This window comes from Anser cygnoides, chromosome 1, assembly GCF_040182565.1.
Source record: "Anser cygnoides isolate HZ-2024a breed goose chromosome 1, Taihu_goose_T2T_genome, whole genome shotgun sequence".
Classification (NCBI taxonomy): Eukaryota; Metazoa; Chordata; class Aves; order Anseriformes; family Anatidae; genus Anser; species Anser cygnoides.
This window is the reverse complement of record NC_089873.1, coordinates 197,345,351-197,369,172: the sequence shown is the minus strand read 5'-3', so window position 1 is coordinate 197,369,172 and position 23,822 is coordinate 197,345,351. Positions and strand designations below refer to the sequence as shown.

Below are 23,822 nucleotides of genomic sequence, written 5' to 3'. Positions count from 1 at the left end.
GCATGTAATAATGCATTTTGTACTTGGAGCACATGTACTGTACTAGCAGAGCAAAGGTTGAGCACTATGACATGGTAAATGAGTATATTTCTTGATTAGGACAGGTCTGATTTGTGAAGGATGTCATTAGTAGATCCACAAAGATTTGTGAATTGGTCCCAAACAGCCGCTGATGAAATGGTAATTGATATGCTGGGAAAACATATCAGGGTGAGTAAATATATTTGGACACCGGGACGGGGAGGTCATTTTTGTGGCACAATATTGATTTGATGGGAAAGGAACAAGGTTTCAATAGCCAAAGAACAGGACAAGAGAAGACAGGAGATGAGACAGAAGAATAAACAAGTAATAAAAAGCCTGGTTCTTGAAGATGTTTGGGGACAAAAGGAAAATATAAATATCCTAAGTTGGAAGAATATCTGAAAACTAGAGCTGGCACATTAATATGTAGTCTTTCACACCGTCTTAGAAATATAAAATGGCTTCAAGAGATGAATAAGAGAATATTTGACTTCAAACTTAGAACTATTTATTTCCACATGATTTGTCCCCCCTCCTCCCCAAGTATAAAACAATAAATTATGTTGTACATTTTGCACTTAATGAGGGGAACAGTAAGAGCTTACATACCAGTTTATTAAAATAGTAAACATATATGAAAAGTAGTCCCATTGCTTCTGCCATATAGCAGTGTATACATGAACAGCCTTTGAGAAATCTAGAATGACTTTATTCTCATTTGTTATGTATAAGAAAGTTTAATGATATTAACAGTTAAACCAGCTGTTACTCTTCATTTCACGGATAACTTTTTTAGCAGTAGGGTCAAACTCCCACTGCCTTGATCCATGGAAGAAGTAGAAGAATCCTAGAAACAAAAAAGTAAGACATTAAATTATGCGAACAAGAAGTAGCTTCATTCTAACATAGTGTCATACATGTCCAACATAACACCATCTTTGTGCACACAGAAGAGCATCTGTTCAGTTCTATCTTTTGCAGAATACACCAATAACGACATCAATAATAACTCCAGAATGTGTGCTCTTTAAAAGTAAACTGATTTTACTTAAAAGCCCAAGCTCGTTTCATTTACCTTTATGTTGGAAAACAGCATCAACCTTCTGGCTAATTCCTGGAAAGTCATTGACTGTCCGTCTAGGATAACCCTTCTCCATGGACTGGCTGTGTTCATCATACCTAAATCATATAAAAGGAGACGTAGCTTTACAGAATTTAGACACCAGTTCTGCAAAGAATGAAGCAGTTGCTGAATGGTATTCACCATCTCTATAGTGACTGCACAATTTTTTTACATGAATTTTATACTCCTCTTAGACTCTGATATAATGTTGTACATAGAAGGGAGGAAACTGACTTACTTCAGGTCAAATCAAGTTGGGACAATTTTTATAAGATGGGACTGAATTTGAGGGATGAAAGGAGGAACTAAGGTTCTTGAAGATCTGAGGAAACAAATTTTTGAAGAATTTGAGGAAAAAAACAAGTAAACAAGCAAACCTTTGTTTTACTTCTTGTTGGATACAAGAAATACCTTTCACAAGGATTTGAGACTAAGAGAATGGGTGTTACTAGGTAAGAAATCCATGCTGTGGTTTTCTTACATGCCTTTGTCTTGTGACCAAGGCAGAAAAATAGCAGTGCAAGATATTGTGAACATTCTTTACAAAACTATAAAAAACAAAGGGCAGGAAACCACATGCGGCCAAAAATCCAGCTGACACTGCATGTCTCACTAGTAGCCCCACAAATAGTCATAACAAAGTGTATTTGACCCATACATGCTCCTGGTTGCCTGCAGAAGCCTTTGCATCAGTTACCCTTGCACACAGGAGGACTCGATCAGCTTCTCAAAGCTGACTTTTTAGTTCTGTTTGCCTAGTGTTCAAGAATAGGGAATCATTCGTACAGATAGTGAATAGGATTTAAAAGAAGCACATTGTAAATCTAATGTTAATCAGCCAAAGGAAGGGAAATGAACTGTGATTGGTACCTTTCTGAAAGAGGTAAAGTAATCTAGGACTTTTCAGAAATCACAGAAATCTTGTACAAGCTGTCCCAGCCAGCCTTCTGCTGAAATAGGCTCTCTCTCATTTCTTTATTTTCTAGAGATAATTGTTTGTTTGTTTGTAAAAATAGTCTACATGCAGGAACTTTTTCAGCTTCTGGGTATAATGCATCAAAATGAGTTCTTATCTTAAATGGCTGTTTTAGCACACCATTAAACTCTCAAAAGTCAAAGCTATATTATTCTCTCTGCAAGAGTTAAAAAGACATTTCTATGTGTTACCTAATGTTCTATAAATGTCTAATGTGCAATTTTAATTGCATACAGATTATATTGGAGTCAATCATAACAAAATATTTGTCTCTTTTTCATACCTCCAGTACTTGTCGCCTATGAAAAAGTCTGTCTTCCCTGTATTTTTATTACAAACTGCTGCATCAATTTTCTTAACACCTTTAGGAAAGCCCAGTGTGTTGATGTTCTTTGGATAACCAAGCAACACCTGATATCCGCTGATAACCCAGAACTTATTGCCTATGAAAAAAAAAAAAAAAAAAGGTAAAGTTTTACCATTGATTTTGGGAAACTAAATGAAAGAAAAACATACTTTCTCAGTGTAGGTTGTAGGAAAACTAGATGAAAGACCCTTAGTGTTATTTATTTATTTATCTATTTATTTATTTTAATTTGAAAATTGAATTTCATGCACATATAGCTACCCTTCTTCCCTCATTTTCCTTCAAAACTAAAGGTAAGAAAAATTTAAAGAAAATCTCATACTTCACCTTTGAAAAATAGGATCTGATCTTTCATGTTCTCATATGCTGCTTGAATACCAGATGGCAGAGTTGGCCAGAAGGCAGAAATTAATTCAAGTTCAACTTCTGAGTTATCAGGATAGACTCGCCACAAGTGTCTGATTAAAATATGAAACAATTTTTGTAGTAAATAATAAACCACAGACGTTTCTATATATGCACAAGAATGTGAACAGCATCGTGATTTACAAGTTCTTTCTTGTCAGTGGAACTACCTGGGTTGATGTGTCAGAAAGGAAAACTCCCCTCTGTGGGAAATAGGGCTTTTTTTTTTTTTTTTCCTGACTTCTTTGTGGAATTACCCTCATTGGTAATTATCATGGTATTGATTGATTAATAATATCACCTACAAGCAAGTACCGAATTCAGATTGCTGTTGTACTGTGTAATATGAGAGGTATAGGGTCCCAGGGGAGCCTGACTGGCTATTCTTTGTATACCCAAATACAAGACTTAGGGCTTGCATAGGTAACTGGAAGAGATAATGGTTCAACTGTATTGTAGAGCATACTAATTTATTTGGAATTGGTTGCAGCAATTATTCATTTCACTGCTTGTTGTAACCATCTATACTTTTGGGAATAAAACTGTACTGGGGCCAAGTTTTTTTCTGAAAATAAGAATCAGCCTATTTTGTCAGGGGATCCTGTAAAAATATTAATATAACTCCTATCTGCTGACAGTTTTGTTTCTGTGAACAATTGATTCTGAAATCTATCCATCTGTCTCATTATAAATCCCATAATCATGGTCATGCTAACCACCAGAGTATTCAGTCTAAAACACAAACTTCACAGAGTCAATCGTCATATCAATATTTACCTGCCCTTTAGAAACATGATTTCTCGTCGGAGTGTAGTTATAGCATCAAAAGATATCTGGGAGCCACAGGTTTTAGGTGATGTAGGAATGGGTGGGCTTTTATCTGGGATTTTTGTTGGAGAACCTAAGGGAGACATTTTAGAATCCACCACATTTGTAGAAACATTAAGTTTTTCATGTATGAATGGATTTTTTTTATTTTATTTATTTTTATTATTTTTTAAGCAGTAGATTTTACTCACCGTAAATGGACTGAATGCCACTTATGTCATCTGGAGAGAGAGGAAATTCGCTGGGGCTGACGTAGGCGTAATTGGGGAACATCAAGGCTCTCTGGTCGTTAGAATGAGAGAGACCCAGTGCGTGGCCAAACTCATGAGCAGCAACAAGGAACAAATTGAATCCTTAGGAAATGGATATAGAGATCAGTCTACTTTTGGTCTGCAAATGGGTAATACATTCTGAGCACACCAGGGCTAATGCTGTGATGGTTTCCATACAATATACCGTAATTCACTAGGGTATGCATATACATGTACCTACATTTTATATAGGTAGGTTGTGTTCTTCCACCATTAGAAGGACGTGACTCTTGGCCCTCTTTCCTGCTGTTCTTTTTGTTACCTACTGAAAGTACATGTGTGGCATGAGTAGCTGTCTGGGGGTGAGTGTGGGTGCAGCCCTGAGGAATGTCCTGACAGGGTTTCCCAGCTGAACTAGAGCCGATTAGATAGTGAGTCATGTCAAACTAACAGCTCTCCAGGGAAAGGAGAAGAGGGTGCACTCTGTGCACAGTTGAGGTACCAAGTTGTCATTGTTTGTCAGCTCCCCACACCTCCCACAAACCTGGGTAAGAAAGGTGAGGTCATGAATAGGTAAAGAAAAATATAATTTTACCTGGATGGTTTACCTTTTTATCAATAAGAATTTTAAGCATATGGCTTCTCTATAGCCTTGTCAAATAAAAAATCTTTAAAAAATATTATGCTTATGCATGCTTATTTCCAGTGAAATGTTAACACAGTAAACAGATAAAAATAGGATTTCTTTCAAAGTGCAGTTAATTACGTGCATCCCTCCAAGTAAAATGCCTTTCTGAATTAGGAAAGAACAATCATCTGCTCTGCTGTCCGAGAGCCAGCAATATCAACAGTGAAGATCACAAGCCTGTGGCAGAGCAGAGAACTTGTCATCAGTTGCCCAACACAGGCTGACTGAAGACAACATTTCCATTTCTCAAAAAAACAAACAAAGCCTGAAGTTTCCACACACGTTTCCTGTCCTCCCTTCTCACGAGCCTCCCAAGCTCTCCAACAAGTTCTGCAATATATCACTGCTGGAGCCACGCTGTTGAGGAACAACAGCAAAGCTGGGGCTGACCCATTCATTCCCAGTGTGGGGAGAAGCATTACATTTTTTCAATATGGGAGTCCAGCCATCAACCCTCTTTTTTTTTTTTTTTTTCCCACAATAAGCCCTCATCTCTCCTCCTTGTGCAGTCCTTTTACAACACCTTCCTGTTTGTCAGCTCCTTGTTTTTCCTGCAGTCCAGTTCGCCTCTGCTGTTTTCCATCCCCAAAAGTGGATGAGAAAAGGCATACAGTGGATACAACAGGGTAATATGGCCATGTAGTGATAGATCTGTCAGAGGCAGTACATGCCGTATGGCCAGCCAGGGGGCTGAGGGGAGCAGGCGGGTCCCAGGTGGATGGCTGAACACTCGGTGTCCCTCTGTTTACTGGGCTGGTGGCACACATTTGTAGTCACCTCTCCACCCTGCATCTCAGCCTGTGGGCAGCCAAAATGGCATGTTCAAACTCCCAGCTGCTGGCAGGCAACTGAAATTACTTGCAAAACACTTCCTCACATTGGCTCATTCTATCTTGAATGCAAAGTAAAGCTATAGTGGGACCTATCTGGTATTATCGGTGAGGACTCTTTATTATCACTGGTGGCTCAAATGAGTTTCAGATGGAGGGAACCTCCTCCAAGGGCTGCTGCAAGGCACGATGTGCTGCCTCTGCAGGGTGTGCTAGTGCAGGCTTGGTGCCAGCATGTGCACCAGGAGGGGAAAAAGAGCCAGCTTTTATCACGGGTTGTGGAGCTTTGGTGGGGATGGGCCCCACTGACACCCAGATAAGAGCAGCACATCTGTAGCACTCATATCTGAAAAGGGTTGTCCCTGTTGGTACGTTTGTTTTTGGTAAATATGGTCTAGAGTAGATCAGGCTGGTTTTCACATCACATTTTAAGTATTCCTGTTTGAGGATGGTCTGCAATATCTTTGAACTGTTAGTGCTATGCTTTGTCTCAGTGTATCCTTCAGCTAAATAAAATCAGAAAAGAATTTCCTATTGGCATAACACTTCAGAAACCTTTTATTACATACCATCTGAGCCTGTGGTCCAATCTTCATCCTCATCGAAGTGTGCATCACCACCAAAACCATCGCCAGGTGGAAAGGCATGAGCGAGGACACCAAGGGGGCCATCAAAATAACGAGGGCAATGTCCATGAGCTAAATAATATGATGTTGAAATAACATTGAGTTTATGTCATGACAACTGGAAAAATCTTTAAATTAGTCTTACCACTGATTTGCAGTCAGTCCATTACCTTTGGTCCCAAAAGCAATCATTATATCTGCTATTCCCTCATGAATGCGAGTGAAAATCAGCGGGGTGACAGTGCTCCACACTTTAAATGCCTTCTGGATTGCTTTATCTACATCGTCTTTGCTCATATCTGGTGTATAGTTCACGATTCTACGGTTACAAAAGAATTTCTCTAATATTGTTAAGATGATGAACAGAGATGTATAAGAAGCAATTTACCCTGTAATCCAATAGCTCCCCAAACTCATCTTGGACTGAGTAAGTTTAAGGAACATAATAACTGCCCGACATGTCTTTTGCATAAAAATAATTGTTTACACAGTATCAGTTTTTCTCCAAGTGGCCTTTATCCAGGGGGTGGTCTCTTGGGCATGAGGAAAATTGTCTCCTCGTGATTCTGTGACTAAGCTGTTGGTCTTAGCAAATTTTGAAGATAGGAGGGTTTGCACAGGGTGCAACTGATATTTCTGTTTGGCTCACAGAATATTAGTTAGGAGTGATACAAGACAGGCAAAATACTATAGTTGACTCATAAAATGTAAAACACCCAGCTTGAATCTCAGAGATTCCTCTCAGGAATATACTTAGCTAACAGCTGGAGAAACAAAAGCATTTTTGTGTTCCCAGATGGAAACAGTTGCTATAGAAGTTACATTTAAATATAACAAACGTGGATATCCACAAAACCACAATATAAGCACAGAAACACAATTATGGAAATACTACCTGTAAGTCAGCTTGTTTTTTTTCCACCCAGGCAGAGTGACACCATAAAGACCCACATCAGGAACTCCACACCTGGGTTTTTTCATCATTTCTAATGTCTCAGTGTCTGGTTTTCCAGTCACTTTCAAACCAAAAAATCGTTGCATTTTCTGGAGTTTTTCAGCTGTCGATTCAGCATTTGTTTTCCATCCAAGCTGATTTGGATCTGGTTCAACAGTATAGAATTTATTTAAATAGTCCTAATGAAAAAGAAAAAATAAAGCAAACACATTTCACATTTTGGTCTGTCTCTGAAATACATAACTTAGGACTGATATTGTTTGTGTATTGTGCTAGTAGAATCATCTGCCTGTGATTTCAGAGCACAAGAGTTGTTTTCCTGAGGATCACAGCTAAACAGAAACAGGCACATTTTTCTCTGATTCTTATTTACTTGACATTTCCAGTTTTTACCAATTATCCTACTTTAATAAAGTTTGGGCAACAGAATTCTGTGAAATAGCATTGCCTCAGAAAGACAGCAAACTGCTGCATAGCTAGAACATGCAGATTACATCTAAAAGGAAAGGGCTGTAGATCTCAGATATGGACAATAGAGTTACCTCTACAAGCTTTGCATCTTCTCCTTTGTTGTCTTTCTCTGGGTGGATGGGAAGAGCGTTAGAAACAGCAGCACACATTAAAAGAAGAAGCAAAATTGTCTTCATTCTTACACTCCTTTCCATCCTTGTACGAGAGCAGTCTGCTTTCTGCTCTGTGTGCATCGCCTCTCACATTCCGGTTAGTATGGTTATAGAGTGCTTTGTAGAGCCAGCTGTAGACTGACTCAGAGTCTACCGTGCTCTGATTACCTCCAGACATCCTATAACACTGTGCTGGCTGACACAATAACACTTAATTAAACCCATCCGATTTCACAGCCATCTGAAATCAGTTAGTATTTGAATACTCCTGAGCTGCTTGGCTACCATTTCAAACCTGGCACTCAATTTTAGATATTTTAGAATGAATTTTAGAGAATCTGAGCAATTTCATGTCAGATGCAATGGAGCACAGTGGATGTCCCAGTCCACCTGTGTGAAATGGGACCTCCAAATGTAGAGGGAGTCTTATCCACTCTCGGTCTGAGAATGGGGGTCATGCACCAGATAGGCATCCCATCCAAGGAACTAAAACTTTGGGACAAATTACTGCCATTTCTAGGCAAAAATAAATAAATAAATAAATAAATATTTTAATTCATCCATTAAGTGAGAATGTTTGTTTTAGAAAATGGAAGAAAGGCTCAATTCACTCACCTTCTCTTCCCTGAAACTCTTTGGAAAGGCTGTGTGTTTTCTTTAAATTATAGTGGTAAAATCCAGGATATCCATAAGCGAAAAAGACTTTACCCTATAAGACAGCCTAAAGGATGTGAATAATCTTACATCTTTCTTTCTTTCTTTCTTTCTTTCTTTCTTTCTTTCTTTCTTTCTTTCTTTCTTTCTTTCTTTCTTTCTTTCTTTCTTTCTTTCTTTCTTTCTTTCTTTCTTTCTCTCTTTCTTTCTCTCTTTCTCTCTTTCTCTCTTTCTCTCTTTCTCTCTTTCTCTCTTTCTCTCTCTCTCTCTCTCTCTTTCTCTTTCTCTCTTTCTCTTCCTTTCTTTCTTTCTTTCTTTCTTTCTTTCTTTCTTTCTTTCTTTCTTTCTTTCTTTCTTTCTTTCTTTCTTTCTTTCTTTTTTCTTTCTTTTTCTTTTTCTTTTTCTTTTTCTTTCTTTCTTTCTTTCTTTCTTTCTTTCTTTCTTTCTTTCTTTCTTTCTTTCTTTCTTTCTTTCTTTCTTTCTTTCTCTTTCTTTCTTTCTCTTTCTTTCTTTCTTTCTTTCTTTCTTTCTTTCTTTCTTTCTTTCTTATCAATTATCTATTATTTTTTCTTTCTATCTATCAATTATCTATCTATCTATCTATCTATCTATCTATCTATCTATCTGCCTTTTCATCAAGAAAGGCTTCTTCAGTTTAACCACAATAACCACAGGGGATATGATTATTTCCTGTCTTAAGTAATTCAGAATAAAGGAAATTTAAAGTCACACAAACTGTGACAAATTATAGGGTTTCATCCTGTGCTGGCCAAGCACCTTCCTCTTTCACTGTTAGGAATGGGAGCTGAAGGTATTTGGGACCTCCAAGGAGATCTGACAGTGTGTGCTCAACATTTATGAAAGAGTTGTAGGAAATATCCTTGTGTTGGACTGGGGCTTTTTTCTCGGGAAATCCTTGTTTTCATATTGCTGGCTTTTTGCTGTCACTTGCAGCCAACTTTTCTCCAGCTGGAGACATTAATGACGAATTTTCTAGCCCAAATTTCACAATCTACCCTTGTTTGTTAAACTTTCTTGTTAATAGTATTTCTCAGCTACAATAACAAAAAACCCCACCTCCCTTAATTTGTCATTATTATCATTTTATTGTGATAAGGTAAGAGACCCAAGACACGTGGATCCCTTTTAATTCTGTTACTGAGGTACAAACTGTGACAACAAATTTTCTGACATGGGGAGTGTCACAGAACTGAAACTAGAAATTCCTTGTGCACTTGTCCAGAAATACAGTGGGTTTTTGTTTTGTTTTGTTTTATTTTGTTTTTTTGAGCTCTGCTTTCCATTTTAAAACTGAAATATTTGGTTGCCTCAATGGTTTTAAAGCTAGAAGGCATTACCATCCGACTGTATATATGGCACAGATCTCAAAACAAAAAAAACAAACTGTTCAGTAGCTTTTGCACGAAGCATAATTACCAATGGCATTAGAGTATCCTTTTGGAAAAGGTGTTTTGGCTGTTTTCAATTTAATTTTGTAAAAAATCAAGGCAGTATTGTAAGGAAATTTGATATGAACTGGGAGAATTTATTATCTTTTTTCCTGCTGTGGTTGGCTATCAGTTCCCACAGCTACCTGCTGTACAGCAGAGGAAGGATAGAGGGAGTGAAAACAGCTAGGATAAGATTCGTTGCACCTAGCTTTATACATTTATTAGTTAAGTATTTGTCTATAGAAAATGGAGAAATATGTCTCTCTAGAGAGTGACTGAGTCAGCTGTCTTAGGATAGGATGACCTGCCCTTTTCAGGTACTCTTTTGCCATCTTTACTGAATGTAGAACACCTTAAACAACTAATTTAAACTATGCTTCTAGCTTCAGCTAATAGCTCAAGCTACATTAGTATTTGCTCAGAAGAGACCTATGTGCCAGGTGATGGAGTCCTACATTACTCAAAGCCTGTGTAAGGTTTTTGCTACTTGACCACCTGCACAACACAGCAGCCAGTTCCCACTACTCATGGGAGAGAAGTCTAAATGCAGTTTCTCACAAAAGATGTTACACAATTATGTCTATAGCATGCCTTGAGGACTGAGAGAAGAAGTAGCTGTGAAACAGCTGTTGGTTATGGTTTCCTTCTTCTTATCTTTAGCTTTGGTTAGAGTTAGAGGATGTTATGCCTTGTGACTTCCTTTGTTTTCCTAGAATAGGTTTCATCCAGACTGCAGCTATGTAACCCAAGTTTTAACTTAGAAAGGTCACTGGCTGTCCTCACCACATCACTAGCACCAAGTGACACTACACAAAGAGCTATAGCAATCCTCAATGCCACTGCATCATGGTCATCTTAATATGATACAATCAGGGATTTAGATCTCTTAAGAGTTCACACTGTGGGTGTCTATATGTGAGTTAACTGTCTAGGCTTGCATGATATCAACAGAAATCTAATAAATATGGTCAGATGATATCTACAGAGCATTTCTTCTGACCACATGTAAGATGTAAACAGAGGATGATACAGCTTTCAGGAGCTCACCAAATGTCTTGACCAACACCATTGACCATCATGGGAGCCTAAGCCTGAGATCATATGAAAACATTTAGTTTTCAATTTAGTTGCCTAAACAGTGGTGTGTTGTTCTCTTGAGACAGTCTAGTGAACCTGAGACATAGACACAGGCCTGGTGGCTGTGACCCAGGACCTAGAGGGGACACATGGCTCCTAGACTGGCATTGAGAGGCCAGGTGGAAACATTCAGACACCTTATTGGCACTAGATACCTGTTCAGGTAGCTGAGATGAGCCACTACTTTGCAGGCTCAATTAGTAACATCATAGAATGGTTTGGGTTGGAAGGGACCATAATGATCATATAATTCCAACCCCCCCTGCCATGGGCAGGGATCCCACCCAGTACACCAGGTTGCCCAAAGCCCCATCCAACCTGGCCTTGAACACTTCCAAGAGTGAGGTATCCACAACTTCTCTTGGCAACTTATTCCAGTGTCTCACCACACCCATTGTGAAGCATTTCTTCCTTATATTAACATACCTTCGTTTAGTTTAAAGTCATTACCCCTTGTCCTATCAGTCTGACCATGGATTCAACAAAGTTGACTCTACTCAGCTTGACAGAAAAACATGGGACAATGTCAAATGTTTTAAATAATTTATTTGATCTGTAACAAACCCTTGACAAAGACTGCACTCTGTGAGGGCAGGATTCATCCATCCAAATGTTGGTGTCGAGAGACAGCATAGGCTCTGTGGGGCTTTAGGGAGTGCTGATCTTCCAGAAGTCCTATTTCATACCTGCATGGTCATCTTGGATACCAATGCATTGAACACATGTTTAGGCAATTTAATGCCTCCCTGGGTGAATCTGCCTCAATTAATAGCAATGGGGTCTACACACAAAAACCATAACAAACACTAGGGAGTGTTGCAGCACTCTACCTTAGTAAAGTTCTTAGCAAATAGGACCATGAACTTATCAAAAGGGCAGGTGATTGCATGGACTTACCAGGTAATGACAACCAGAGTCAGACTTACTGGAAGCGGTGCTTGTGCAGGGAGCTGGCACCAGCTGTCCTTTGTGGCTGAAATGGAGCAATTGTTACACTCATGCAAGAAAAGAAAAAATGCACTCATGCAAGCTTGAGGGAAATTTTCTCTCAGAAAAATCGCTTCATTTTGAGCTCTTGGTCTTCCTGCTCAAAGAAAATTTACAAAACAAGTTCCCGAAAATGTGCCCGGGAACTGAAAAATCAGAACTTTACAGGATGCCAAAAGGCGTGGACTAAAAATATGTTGTTATAACTTTCTCCTCTCTTTAAACTCTCCATCTTTATGGGCTGTGAATTATCCTTTCTCTGTCTTTCTCTCTTTCCTTTGAAACATAACCACCTCCTTACCCCATTTAACATTTTTTCTGCTCCAATGAGTACCCCCAGTTTTTAGTTCTAGAGAGGAATTAGTGGTCCTGCTCTAACTCTGAGGAGCTATTCTGGAATTACTTCACAACCTTCACATTTGAAGGAAATATATGCCCCAAATTTTTATTTTTTAATTTAGACCTTGTCCAGAAAGAAGTATTATCTTTCCCTCTAAATCTTCTGTTGCTAGGTCTGTAGGTGATCTCTATTAAAACAAAACAAAACAAACCCAAAAAACCATAATCAGTTTAGACATAAACATTTAAAACAGCTTTTAGATGGATTGTCCAGGCTTGCACAAGAAAAATGTAAAATAGCATTGTTACTGAAGTTTCGAATTAAAGAATTTTGTGAGAACAAGGTTCACATAAATTAACTTATTAATTTAAGTCTTTGATTTACTGAAATTTATTTATTTATTTATTTGTTAGGTTTTATAAGGAATATAATATATATTCACCTCCATTTTCAATTATAGTTTCTTATCTTTGAATTTAGATCAATTTTTACTCTTGAATTTGATGAAGGTAAAAATTATCATCTGTTATTTATTTACAAAGGATGCAATTTAATAGGCTTCCAATACAGACAGCCAATGAAAAAAAGTTATAAGGTTATATGTTCTTTTCTCAAAATCCTGTGAATTCTATTACATTAACCTGAAACCTTCCTCTGAAGTATGTATGTTGCATAATGCAGATGAAGAATGAGACAATACATCTTGTTACGGGACATATGGCTTCTAATGGTAGCTGAGCTACAAAAAAAAAAAAAAAAAAAAAGGTGGGGGGGGGGGAAGAGAGAGAAAGTGGATAACCCTTCAGAAACCATTCTAACTGAAGACATTTGAAAATAAAAACTGTGGATATAAAGCTGTCTTTTTCATGAACTTCTTGTATCAGAAATATTTTTGGCTAAGAATTCTCATTTTTAACGCAATCTTCTTTATCCTTTATTCCACTGAAACCAGGAGGGATTTACTAACTACTGGAGCATTAAGTACTTAACAGAGCCTCCCTGAATGAGGAGGTTTATCCACCCCTTACATAATGTGGCTACCTGTGATAGCAGGGCAAAGGTTTCAGCAACCTTCTTTATAATACATTTTTCCAGTCTTAAATTCAGTTCTTAAATACAAATATGGAAGTGGCATTTGTGGACTGGCACTAATGATTTTGTAGACTGACACTAGATAATGATGACTGACACTAGATAATGACTGATAATTTCATGGATTGACACTAGACCAACTGTCCTAATTACCCATAGGATTTTTGCCAGAACTTGTGTGGGGTTATAAGTCTCAGAGCCAGCTGGCTGATCCTTTCTTTAGCTAGGGATAAAAATCCAAGATTTCATGCCAAAACACATTTTTTAGTATTTGGAAGCTAGACTTCACTCTTGAGTATTAACACAAATAAAAAAGCAAGGACACAATGATATGACAAATATAATTTATTAGGAATATTAATATAGCGGGTGAAAGTGTAATAAGTTATATAAATGCATTTGCATTACAATTAATAATTATTAAAACTGTACTCTTACAAAATCTGGGCAGAAAATCATTCTGACCTGATAGTCATAAAATGCTGAAAAAATCAGCACATAAAAATATACAGTGTGCATATGGAAAAACATTGCAATTAGCAATTAAACCAGCTGATGCTCTTCCTTTGACTGACAATCCGTTTGGACCGAGGATCAAACTGGAACTGAGTTGTTCCATGGAAGAAGTAGACATAGCCTAAAAGCAAAATTAAATCCAGTTATATTTAATAGGTGATTTTTTGGTATTATGGGAGAAACAACAAAAAAAACCCACATTCATATATACTTTCTATTTTTCACTTTCATTTCTATTTTCATTTCTATTGCTTTGCTTCAGGGCTAATAACAGGTTTTTGAAAATAAATGCTTCTGTCTAAAGAAGGTCAAATATTCAAGTAAACCCAGTTTAAACATATGTTTTACTTACCATCAGTCTGGAAAGCAGCATCAACTCTGCCTATTTTTCCAAAGTCATGGACTATTTTCCTGGGATAACCTTGATCCATGGATTTTTTGTTTTCATCATATCTTAAAACAAGAAACATCATTACAATTTGTAGTGAAGCAGATAATATTTTGAAAGTTCAAAGCAAATTCACACACCTATGCAACTCTACTCTTAGTGTTAAGTCTTATAAGGATAAGCTAAAGTAGATTTTTAATTCTTATTATATATTAAAGTTCTGATGAATGTCTTGAAATTTAAAAAACCTGCCTTCAGACAAGTTTGTAACAAAGCTCTCATGGATCCTGAGAATGAAGCCCACGGATATATTAATGAATTCCTGGACGATCTAGAGCCTTGGCCATCACTTGCATCTAAAATGTGTTTCTATTTCTAGCTACTGGATATCCAGTTCAATCTAAAAGCGTAGCAAAAAGTGTGGGAATAAAAAAACTTGTAGCACAGTCCTGAAGCATACTTATATTACTGTCAGCCAGGTACTTTCAGAAATATATCATGAGCTACATTTAAATTACAAATAATACCAACTGTACAATAGGAGATTATGTACAGTTTGACTGTTCAAAGGGAAATTCAATTACAATACTTTTTATTAGTAGTTCATTTTGTTTGAAATGTGAGTGAAAAGTGTACTGTATCATAACATTACACAGAAAAGCATCAGTGTTGTGGAGAAAAAGTGAATAATTTACTAAAAAATAGCTGCTTTAGTAAACAGATGTTTCATCCAGTAGCAAGTAAATACATTGCCACTACAGCAATCTAATGAATGGCAAAAAATCCAATAGAAATCTTGGCATTTCATAGTAACTTCTTTAAATGTTTAAACTCCCAGAGAAACCTGTTTAAATTTCTGGAGCATACCTGATTTACATCATTACATTTTAATTTTATAGTAATATATCTATCCTCAGGGACAAATGAAAAGACACTTTCTGGTAGATGAATATTACACCTTACCTCCAGTATCTGTCAGCGACAAAGAAATATGTTTTTCCTGTGGTCTCGTCACTGTAAGCTGCATTAACTCTTTTAACAGTCTTCGGGAACCCCAAGCGATAGATTGGTTTAGGATAACCATGTGGAATGTCATATCCTCTGATAACCCAATATTTGTCCTCTGAAAAATATAAATATGTTTCATTTGGTTTTGCCATTTCAGTTTATTGTTTTAGAAAATGGTTTTAATCTTTACATTGGAACTACATTATGAAGAGAGTGGAAATGTCCTTTGTTTTTATGAGTAAAAACCACTAGAATGACAAGGTGTATGGTTAGTACTTTCCCCAGATCTAGGTCAAATGAACATAATATATTTGTCTAGTTAACAACCTGTGGAGGGCTGAAGGCTGATGACTTAATCCACTGACATTGAGTGGAATGCTGGAAGTTCATTACATTTTTATAACATATTATTTGAATATAGATCCACGTAATATTTGAATGCTAGATCATGTGCATCAAACTATTAAGAAATGCATATGTCTAATCAAAATGGTTTGGTAATTTTAGGTGCAATGAACATCTTCATATATGGTAATATATACTTTAATTTGGTACATTATGAAGTTAATAATAATGAAGTTATTTGAGATATTTAAAATGTATTTGAGAACTTTAAAGAAAAGGATTTTTTTTTTCTCAGTGAACACACATTTTTCCTCTCACAGCGTAATTTTTCACCAACACTTGTTTTTTTCAAAAATATGACAAAACACTAATAAGCGTGTCAGTTTTCCAAAGATTGCCCAAAGTCTTTTTTTTTTTTTTCCCTTTAGCTTTCGAAATACAATTTCAAAAATATTTTTTGAAATATCTTTCCAGAGGAAAAAAAAAAAAAAAAAGTCTAGTAACTAACTCTCTTACTCCCTTTTTAAACTAGACTTCAAATCTTTTTGGTGAAAATCATACTAAACAATCTTGTAACAGTATACTCCATGCTAATAGTGAGAACAGTAACATTAATGTACAAATTCCTGTATTTGCCAGTTGAATGATGTGTTAAGACAGCAAAAATCCTTCTGCATAAATTAAATGTTGTTACCTGAAGAAAACTAGATTTGAAGCAGGGAAATAATTTTTATGTCTTGTTTTTCAGCACATTAACTAAAAGAGAGCTGGAAGATTTTTTAGGACTATGACTTCTGGAGAGCTCTTCTAACATTATAGCTCTATCATGTTCCGGTTTAATTATTTGCAGCTTTATAAGAGACTCTTTCACCGGCCTTCCTTAAAGAATCACTATGACTTTTATAATTGCATAATTTGTAAAGGTCAAGGGACGATATGGTCAGAAAAAGTAAAGAAGTTCAGATTCCATTACCTTTAAAAAGTAAAACTTCATCCTTTTCAATATTCTCATAGGCAGCTTGAATTCCTGATGGCAATTTTGGCCAGAACAGTGAGATAAAATTGAGCTCTGTCTCTGCCCTCTCAGGATGTTTGCGCAGCATATATCTGGTTAAAACAAAATTTACATATTAGAACAGTTCCACTCATCATAAATGTAAAACAATGATCATTACTCCCAGACTATAACAGGAGGGAGATGAGTACCTCCACTTAGTGATGTATTCTGTCTAATGTCTGAATTACTCATTAGGGCATGAGTATCCCTCTTCACTGAATGTAAAGGAAGTCTAGTGTGACTGCACCCTTAAGTTTAGCACCTTGTTTAGTACCAAAAATCAGGCAAGATAAATATATGCTCTCCTATTTCTCTGTAGGATAGGAAGGTTGAGTTGGTTTCAGTAACCACCTAATATGTCTTCCTAAATACTGGTACTTTCAGTCCTGCCTCTGCTTTTGTAGCAAAAAGATTGTAGCATGAGACATATGAATACATTGCCATATCTAGTCTAGAGACATATCTGTCACAGCAATGGCCATAACAGCAAAACAGTTGGGAAACAACCTGGAAGTCCTGACCTCCTTCACAGCTCTTGTCAATTAAGGCTTTTGAGATTAATGAATTGAGAACCCTTTCTTGGGTACCATGGTGGTTTTCTAGTGTTTCTCTTTGTACTAAATTTAAAATGATAGTTTTCCCTCATGGACTACATTTTTCTTTTCTTTTAAACTATTGAATATATATAAGATATAATATATGTGCTTATTGGTATTACCTGCCCTTGAAGAACATTAATTCTCCACGCAAGGTAGTAATAGCATCAAATGTCAAATTGGGGTCACAGGCTTGTGGAGTTTTGGGCCCTGTAGGCTGCACTGCAGCATTAATCTGTCCTATAGGAAGATAAATGAAGAAAAATTTATCTTTTAATATGGAAAGATATAAAGACAGTGTTCAGAAGGTGTCCAAGGATGTCAAGAACATTCTTTAAAGAGAATGAGAGGGCATATGGATATAAACTAAATGTCTATCATTAAAAGCAGAATTTTGACATTGCTAAAAACAGTTGTGTTCATCTTTTCCAAAATGTTTGTTTTGCAGAAAGGGACTTCAGCTGAAGATAGCCTCCAGAAATTTTCCTTCTTTTGTTATCCATTGTTTAAAACAGTTAGATTTCTCATTTTAGTGGAATAAATATATTTTAAATATATTCTTATCTCTATTAATCTGCCTCCAAGTAGAAATACTAAAAAAAATAGTTTTTCTTACCATATATAGCTTGAATGCCATCAATGTCATCCTGAGGAAGAATGAATTCATTGGGGTCCGTGTAGGCATAAGTTGGATACATCAGTGCTCCAGGATCATTTGAATGGGACAGACCCAGTGAATGGCCAAGCTCATGGGCAACAACAATGAACAAGTTGTATCCTGTGGGATAAGAATCATATGAAAAATGTAACATCTGTTTCAGTATTCAACATAGTTGACTAAATGGGAAAAAGTTTTATGCATCTTCCCAAAATATGCTACAGGTACAAGACAGGCTGTAAGTAATACTACCAACATTACAACTCATAAATTTTGTAACTGAAGGTCTATATGAGTACTTGAAGAATGCTGGGCATTGATTATGGTCTCCTTGTCTTAAACAAAAATACTGTTTCTCCTATTATTGCGTAAACCACTCAGGATCAAGGATTATTCCAATGATGTTGGATATTCCGTGATCCAACAGAACAATCCTTCATAACAAACACAGGGATGAAAATTTTGAAGATGTTTGAATACTCTAGATAGTATGAAACTTTGAAGTGTGGAGTAAAGCAATTTAAAAGGACAAGCTCTGACCCTCCTACTCACATTTTATCTGCAATCAGGCTTAGGAGCTAAGTATCATGAAAATATTTTACAAGGTAAAACTAGATAAATGGATCCAGTTACAGAGTCCTTACCTCTTGCATCTTTTGACCAGGCTTCCTCCTCATCAAGATGCACATCTCCACCAATACCTTCACCTGGTTGAAAAGCATGAGCCAGCTGCCCATTGGGGCCATCAAAAGGAGAGTTGTCCTGGTGATCTAAAATGAAGAAGAAAAAATCATTTAGAATCAAATTATTTCTATATTTTCAGGTGGCTATTTACTATGTAAAGGTATCAGTTTTACCTCTATAAGCGAAAGAGATCACTATATCTGCATCTTTGTCCTCAGTCTTTTGGAATGTCAATGGTGTCACGCTGCTCCAGACATTCAGAGCTTTTTCGATTGCTTCATCTACATCGGTTTGTCTCATCTTTCTGGTGTAATTCACAATCCTTCAAAGCAAAACCAACTCATTATATAATGTTAAGAATACAGAGTTTTAGTTGAAAAATAATAATTAGTACAAAAGTAAGAAATCTTAGGTATTTCTTTCATGAATAAAAATCAATAATGTCTTCACTTTAGATACTGCCTTTTAGAGTAGAGTGCCTGTTTCTTTCAAGAAGTCAGTTAATCAATGCAGATATATTTATGCCATAATGTATTTTACTTCAGGCTTCCAAAGTTGAGATGCGAGATTTATATCTTTTTGAACCAGATTAGGAAGTTACCTGTATGTCAGATTATTTCTCTTCCATTTTGGATTCCCTGGTGTGAACATATATTGCTGAACATCAGGAACACCACATCTGGGTTTATTCATCATCTCCAAAGTTTCAAGATCAGGTTTTCCAGTCACCTGTAGTCCAAAGAATTCTTGCATTTCCTTGAGCTTTTCAACAAGGTGATTTTTACTCCTCTGTCTTACATGAGGATGGTGATCTATTTGAAGATTGTAGAAATTCTGTAGATACGTCTGAACCAGAATACAAAAAAGAAGTGGCATTATATTGTGGCATATCAGTATTCTGTTGAGTCACACTTAAATTTTCTAAGTCTTTTTAAATGATTTTATCAACAAGCTCTGTATTTACCGAAAGCTAGAACAGATTATTTTCTTCAGGAATCAGTATGAAAAGATAGGTATGATTTACACTTTTCATACTTATCTAAATGTCTTGTTTTATGGATGGAATATATGGAGAAAATGTCTTTAAAATCTAATATTTGCTATTAATAATTAATTCCACATTTATTTATTATAACCCATTACTTTAGTAGCAAAACTTATGAGGAAATTTATAACTTCATTTGTCCCATTCAAGGAAATAGAGATTGGCAATGAAACCCCAGACAGCTAGGACTCCTGACAAAGCTGGTGAATACAGCTGGAGAGTCAGGACTTGCCAAGTCATACCGTTTATTTTAAGCAGTGTAATATGATTTTAGAAAACCAGATATTCATACTAAATTTCAATACTGTCGTCTCCAATAAATAGAGACATATATATTACGTAGAGACATATAGTGTATACATGTTATGTCTATACAAATGTTTCGTTTCTCATAGATTTCATTCTTTAAAAAAATATTCCAAAAAGATCCATTCAACAAAATATTGAAATCCGACTCTGATTCAAGTGAGTTTCCTCCCTTGTGTTACTGAGACCAGTCATGTCACAAGTTTCAAAGCACACTCTGAAATGTAAACTGTTGCCAATTTTGACTATTTCTGCACAACCTTGGAGCCTTGTGGCTAGAACTCATGCTTCTCTATTAATGCTATTACCTTAGTAAAAACATCAAAAGAGAAGTTATGCAATTTTTAGATGAATTTTATGTAAGTAATTTCCACAAAATTTTCATAGATTTTCCAGATTAGTAGGAAAAGCTTTCTATTGAAACCCCTGCAAAATGATACATCTTTAATTTCAAGTCATATTCTATGAAAAGAATTGCAGTTATAGTAGTCTCTCAGACTACTTTCTGTTTCATTTAGAAATGCACCAGACAATATTTACCTCCACAAGATTTAAGGTTTGTCCTTCATCTTCTGCTTCTGGACCCACAGGGAAAGCAGAGGAGACAGCCACAGACAGCAACAGGAGAAGCGAAAGGAACTTCATTCTTGTCAAATGCTCTCTGGCTCAGCTACTCTTTGAAGTCTTGAGCTATTGAGCATGCTTTTCAGCTCTGTTTATATAGCTAAATTGTAAATCAGTGACAGTCTGACTCATGCTGCATAATATCCTCTGATTAGTAAAAATGATGAATAACCGTTTCATCATCAGGGAGTGATGAAATGTGTTTAACTAATGTTACTGTCTTTATTTTGCCTTAGCCTTCTGTTTTGGGCAATTTCATAGTCTATTTAGTAAATAAGGAAGTACTCTTCAGATAAAAGGTGAAAATTACATTTCATTTCCAAATTATATTACATTACATAACTTTTTTTTTTTTTTTAAATCATACCTTTAGAGTGTTTATGGCACAAGGTCTTGACAAACTGGAGAAAAAATCAGAAGATATAACAGTAACATAATATAATATATTGCATTATAATCAATAACAATACATATGTTCTGATATAATAAATAATAAAATGTAAAACCTTGCCAAATATTTAGCAATAACATATAAAAGTGCAACAAACTGATCTTATTTAGGAATAATTAGTATCATAAGTCCATGAGGGCTGCCATCAGCTAATTAGCAGTTCTGTCTAAAACAATCTTGTGCTGTTAGCAAATTTGAGAACTAAAATGTTTCAAAAATTTTCAACTGATATTTAAAAATTCAGTCAGGTTACTGGAACATATAAGCTGGGATTATATATATATATGATTAATAAAATAATGCTTATACTCTTGCCAGAAGACATGCAATAGGGTGTTTAGATCCAGGCACAGTAATGTACTCTGATCAGAAAGACTCTGTGAAACCCAACAGGAACGTATGTGTATCTGGAAAATAAAGATTGAAAACCATTCTGTGACTTTGTGTTCCCTGTCTCATCAAGAGGAGGTATGTATGATAAATATTGTTAAATATATGGAGTTGTTCCCAAAAGACAAGCTGTGAATGTTCTCCAAGACTCTACCGTGGTCTTAAACGAGAGTGCTTCAACAAGAGGTTTGTCATGAGCATCTGTACAATTTGAGATGTTCTAGGGAATCCCACCTGACCTCTACAAGGATGTAAGTCTCCATTCTCCCCCCTACAAGGATGTAGATTTCCATACCTCCTGTGTCATGTCAGTCAGCCCCAAATAGGTGTCTATTTTGAAATTGAATTTTTGAAATTGAATTTTTTTTTTGTCTTCCCGAAGAACTCCTTAGCTCCTTAGATATTTATCTATCCTTTCTTTTTTCTTTTATTCTTTTTTTTTCCCCTTTTATTTTCTTAAGACATATGATGTTTAAACACGTACAGGCAAAGAAGAGGTGCAGGTTAATCAGAAGGGTCCAGCATCTGAGATGGGAACGTTAGGAAATCACAAGCTATGGATTGTACAGGAAGTTTATACTGCTATGCACACTTCTGGAAAGGGTCTTTTGCCAAATTGTAATGGGACCAGGAGGATACTGAGTCAGGCAGAGGGTAGGAGGGGACATTTGGTTGTTTTCCTGGAAACTACAAATAAATTAATTTTTAGGACAGCCAATGGCAGAATTAGGGAGTCCTGGATTCCAGCACTAGCTGTGGGAGCTGCTTATGTGCTTATAGTCATTGAATGAAAATCTTAAACAGCATCAGGAAGAGAAAGCAGAAGCAGTGGCTTCACTCTGCCTTGGGAATTTCCATCGTGTTGGGCTACAAAGTCATGTCCCGTTTCACCATCTGCATTGGCTTCCCACTGCGTGTCCTTCAGCACATCTCCCTTGAATGATGGAAAGAGAGGTTTCAGTCATCTTCTGTTCTCATCACACAGCAGTTCTCTCATTGTCACCCTCTCCTTTCCAAGTCTGCAGAAAAAAACACCCTCAAAAGCCAGCAAAAGGAAACTCGAATGTGCCAAAATTAATTTACTGAGTGCTGACCTGTGCCAACACAGTCCCTCACTTTTCTTGTGGGACTGTTGTGTTATATTGAGTGACTAGAGGCTCACCTTCACACACAAAGGAGCAGAGGGGTACCCTGGCCAGCTGGGAAGCCCCAGCCACCTCTTCGGGCCACCAGAGCCCTCGTCACATGGTGGTAGGTTACTTCCTAAAGGGCATGGGACACATGATGGGGTGCAGGGGAAGAGCATTTTGAGATCGCGCAAGACTTATTATGGGATATTTAATGCAGGAGGATTAACGGTGATTTGGAGAGGAACAAGTGGGAAAACAGCAGGATAAGGGAATAAAGGGCTGGCTGTGTGCAAGCAGGTTTCTGGTTGCCTGACCATGCCCCCCCATGTGACCAGCACAGTCCTGGCTTCTCACTAAACACCACTTTTAGCAATTTTCCTGGTTAAGGGGCTCTTTCTCATGTGCACAGGTATGTGGGGGTCTCAGTGAGAGCCCCTGTGGTGGGACCAGGGGCTGCACACCCATGTGTCTGTGATGCCAGCAACTGGAAAGACTGGGATGTGTGTGTCACATGAGTACCTACTACATCTGTGTACGAGCATTGGTGAAGACACAGCTGATGAGTCAGTGAGTAGGATAAGAGGTTGGGAGCTGACTTTCAAAGTGGACATAAGCCTGGGCTGGATACTGGAGAGACATGGGTGTTTGTGGGTTGGCTACTGGAGAGACTGGGAGCCCAAGCCAGTGACTAGGAGGGAGACTGTGGGATGTGGGGTCAGCAGAGAGACCTGTTTGTGTGAGTGTGCATGAGGCAATGGGGGAAAACAGGGCATCCCAGGGCAGCTGCAGGATGGCTGGGGAAGTCTAAGCCCAGCTGCTGGGACATCCACGGTGTGGCGTGTGTGTGTGTGTAGGTGTGCCTGGACCTACTGGGAACACATGCTCAGCATCTCTACCGCCTGGACCCATGGCACTGCATCAGCCTCACCTCTGTCAGGGTACTGGATGTGGCATCTCCTAACACATTGGCTCTGCCTGAAGTGCGCCTAACATCTCTATATAACCTTTGGAGAGAGGTAAGCCTTACCTACCTCCAACTGTTGTTTAGAGACAGCTCTTGCCTGGAGAGTGAGCATCCATACATCACCCAGATTGCCTCAAATCACCCTGCCAGGTCCAGGACCCATCTGCTCAGCATTGCCAAACTGGATGCCTAAGGAAGAGGGGGTTGATGCCTTTGTGAATAAATGACTTTTTTTTTTTTTTTTTTTTTCTTTCAGAGGGGTTTCCTTTCTTCCCACACACAGTACAGGCTTCTGACTCTCTG

General features: G+C 37.3%; 2 protein-coding genes across 3 annotated transcripts; both read right to left on the bottom strand.

Moving 5' to 3' along the window:
* Positions 1 to 621: 621 nt before the first annotated feature.
* On the bottom strand, positions 622 to 7,866 carry LOC106034203 (matrix metalloproteinase-27-like). Of its 2 annotated transcripts, XM_066989844.1 has the most exons (11): positions 7,727 to 7,866; positions 7,616 to 7,653; positions 7,014 to 7,252; positions 6,289 to 6,437; positions 6,062 to 6,190; positions 3,915 to 4,076; positions 3,673 to 3,796; positions 2,818 to 2,948; positions 2,407 to 2,566; positions 1,100 to 1,203; positions 622 to 871 (listed from the first exon to the last, which is right to left on the bottom strand). In XM_066989844.1, the coding sequence occupies exons 3-11, from the start codon at positions 7,157 to 7,159 to the stop codon at positions 771 to 773; spliced, it is 1,206 nt and encodes a 401-aa protein (XP_066845945.1). In that variant the 5' UTR covers positions 7,160 to 7,252; positions 7,616 to 7,653; positions 7,727 to 7,866; the 3' UTR covers positions 622 to 770. The 2 variants fall into 2 exon arrangements, with proteins under 2 accessions (XP_066845945.1, XP_013033640.2); XM_013178186.3 differs by having other exon boundaries at positions 7,616 to 7,866.
* A 5,822-nt stretch (positions 7,867 to 13,688) lies between these two features.
* On the bottom strand, positions 13,689 to 20,659 carry LOC106034204 (interstitial collagenase-like). Its single transcript, XM_013178187.3, has 10 exons — positions 20,501 to 20,659; positions 19,211 to 19,455; positions 18,783 to 18,931; positions 18,570 to 18,695; positions 17,884 to 18,045; positions 17,390 to 17,507; positions 16,588 to 16,721; positions 15,225 to 15,384; positions 14,226 to 14,326; positions 13,689 to 13,994 (listed from the first exon to the last, which is right to left on the bottom strand). The coding sequence occupies exons 1-10, from the start codon at positions 20,603 to 20,605 to the stop codon at positions 13,894 to 13,896; spliced, it is 1,401 nt and encodes a 466-aa protein (XP_013033641.2). The 5' UTR covers positions 20,606 to 20,659; the 3' UTR covers positions 13,689 to 13,893.
* Between the last annotated feature and the right edge of the window lie 3,163 nt (positions 20,660 to 23,822).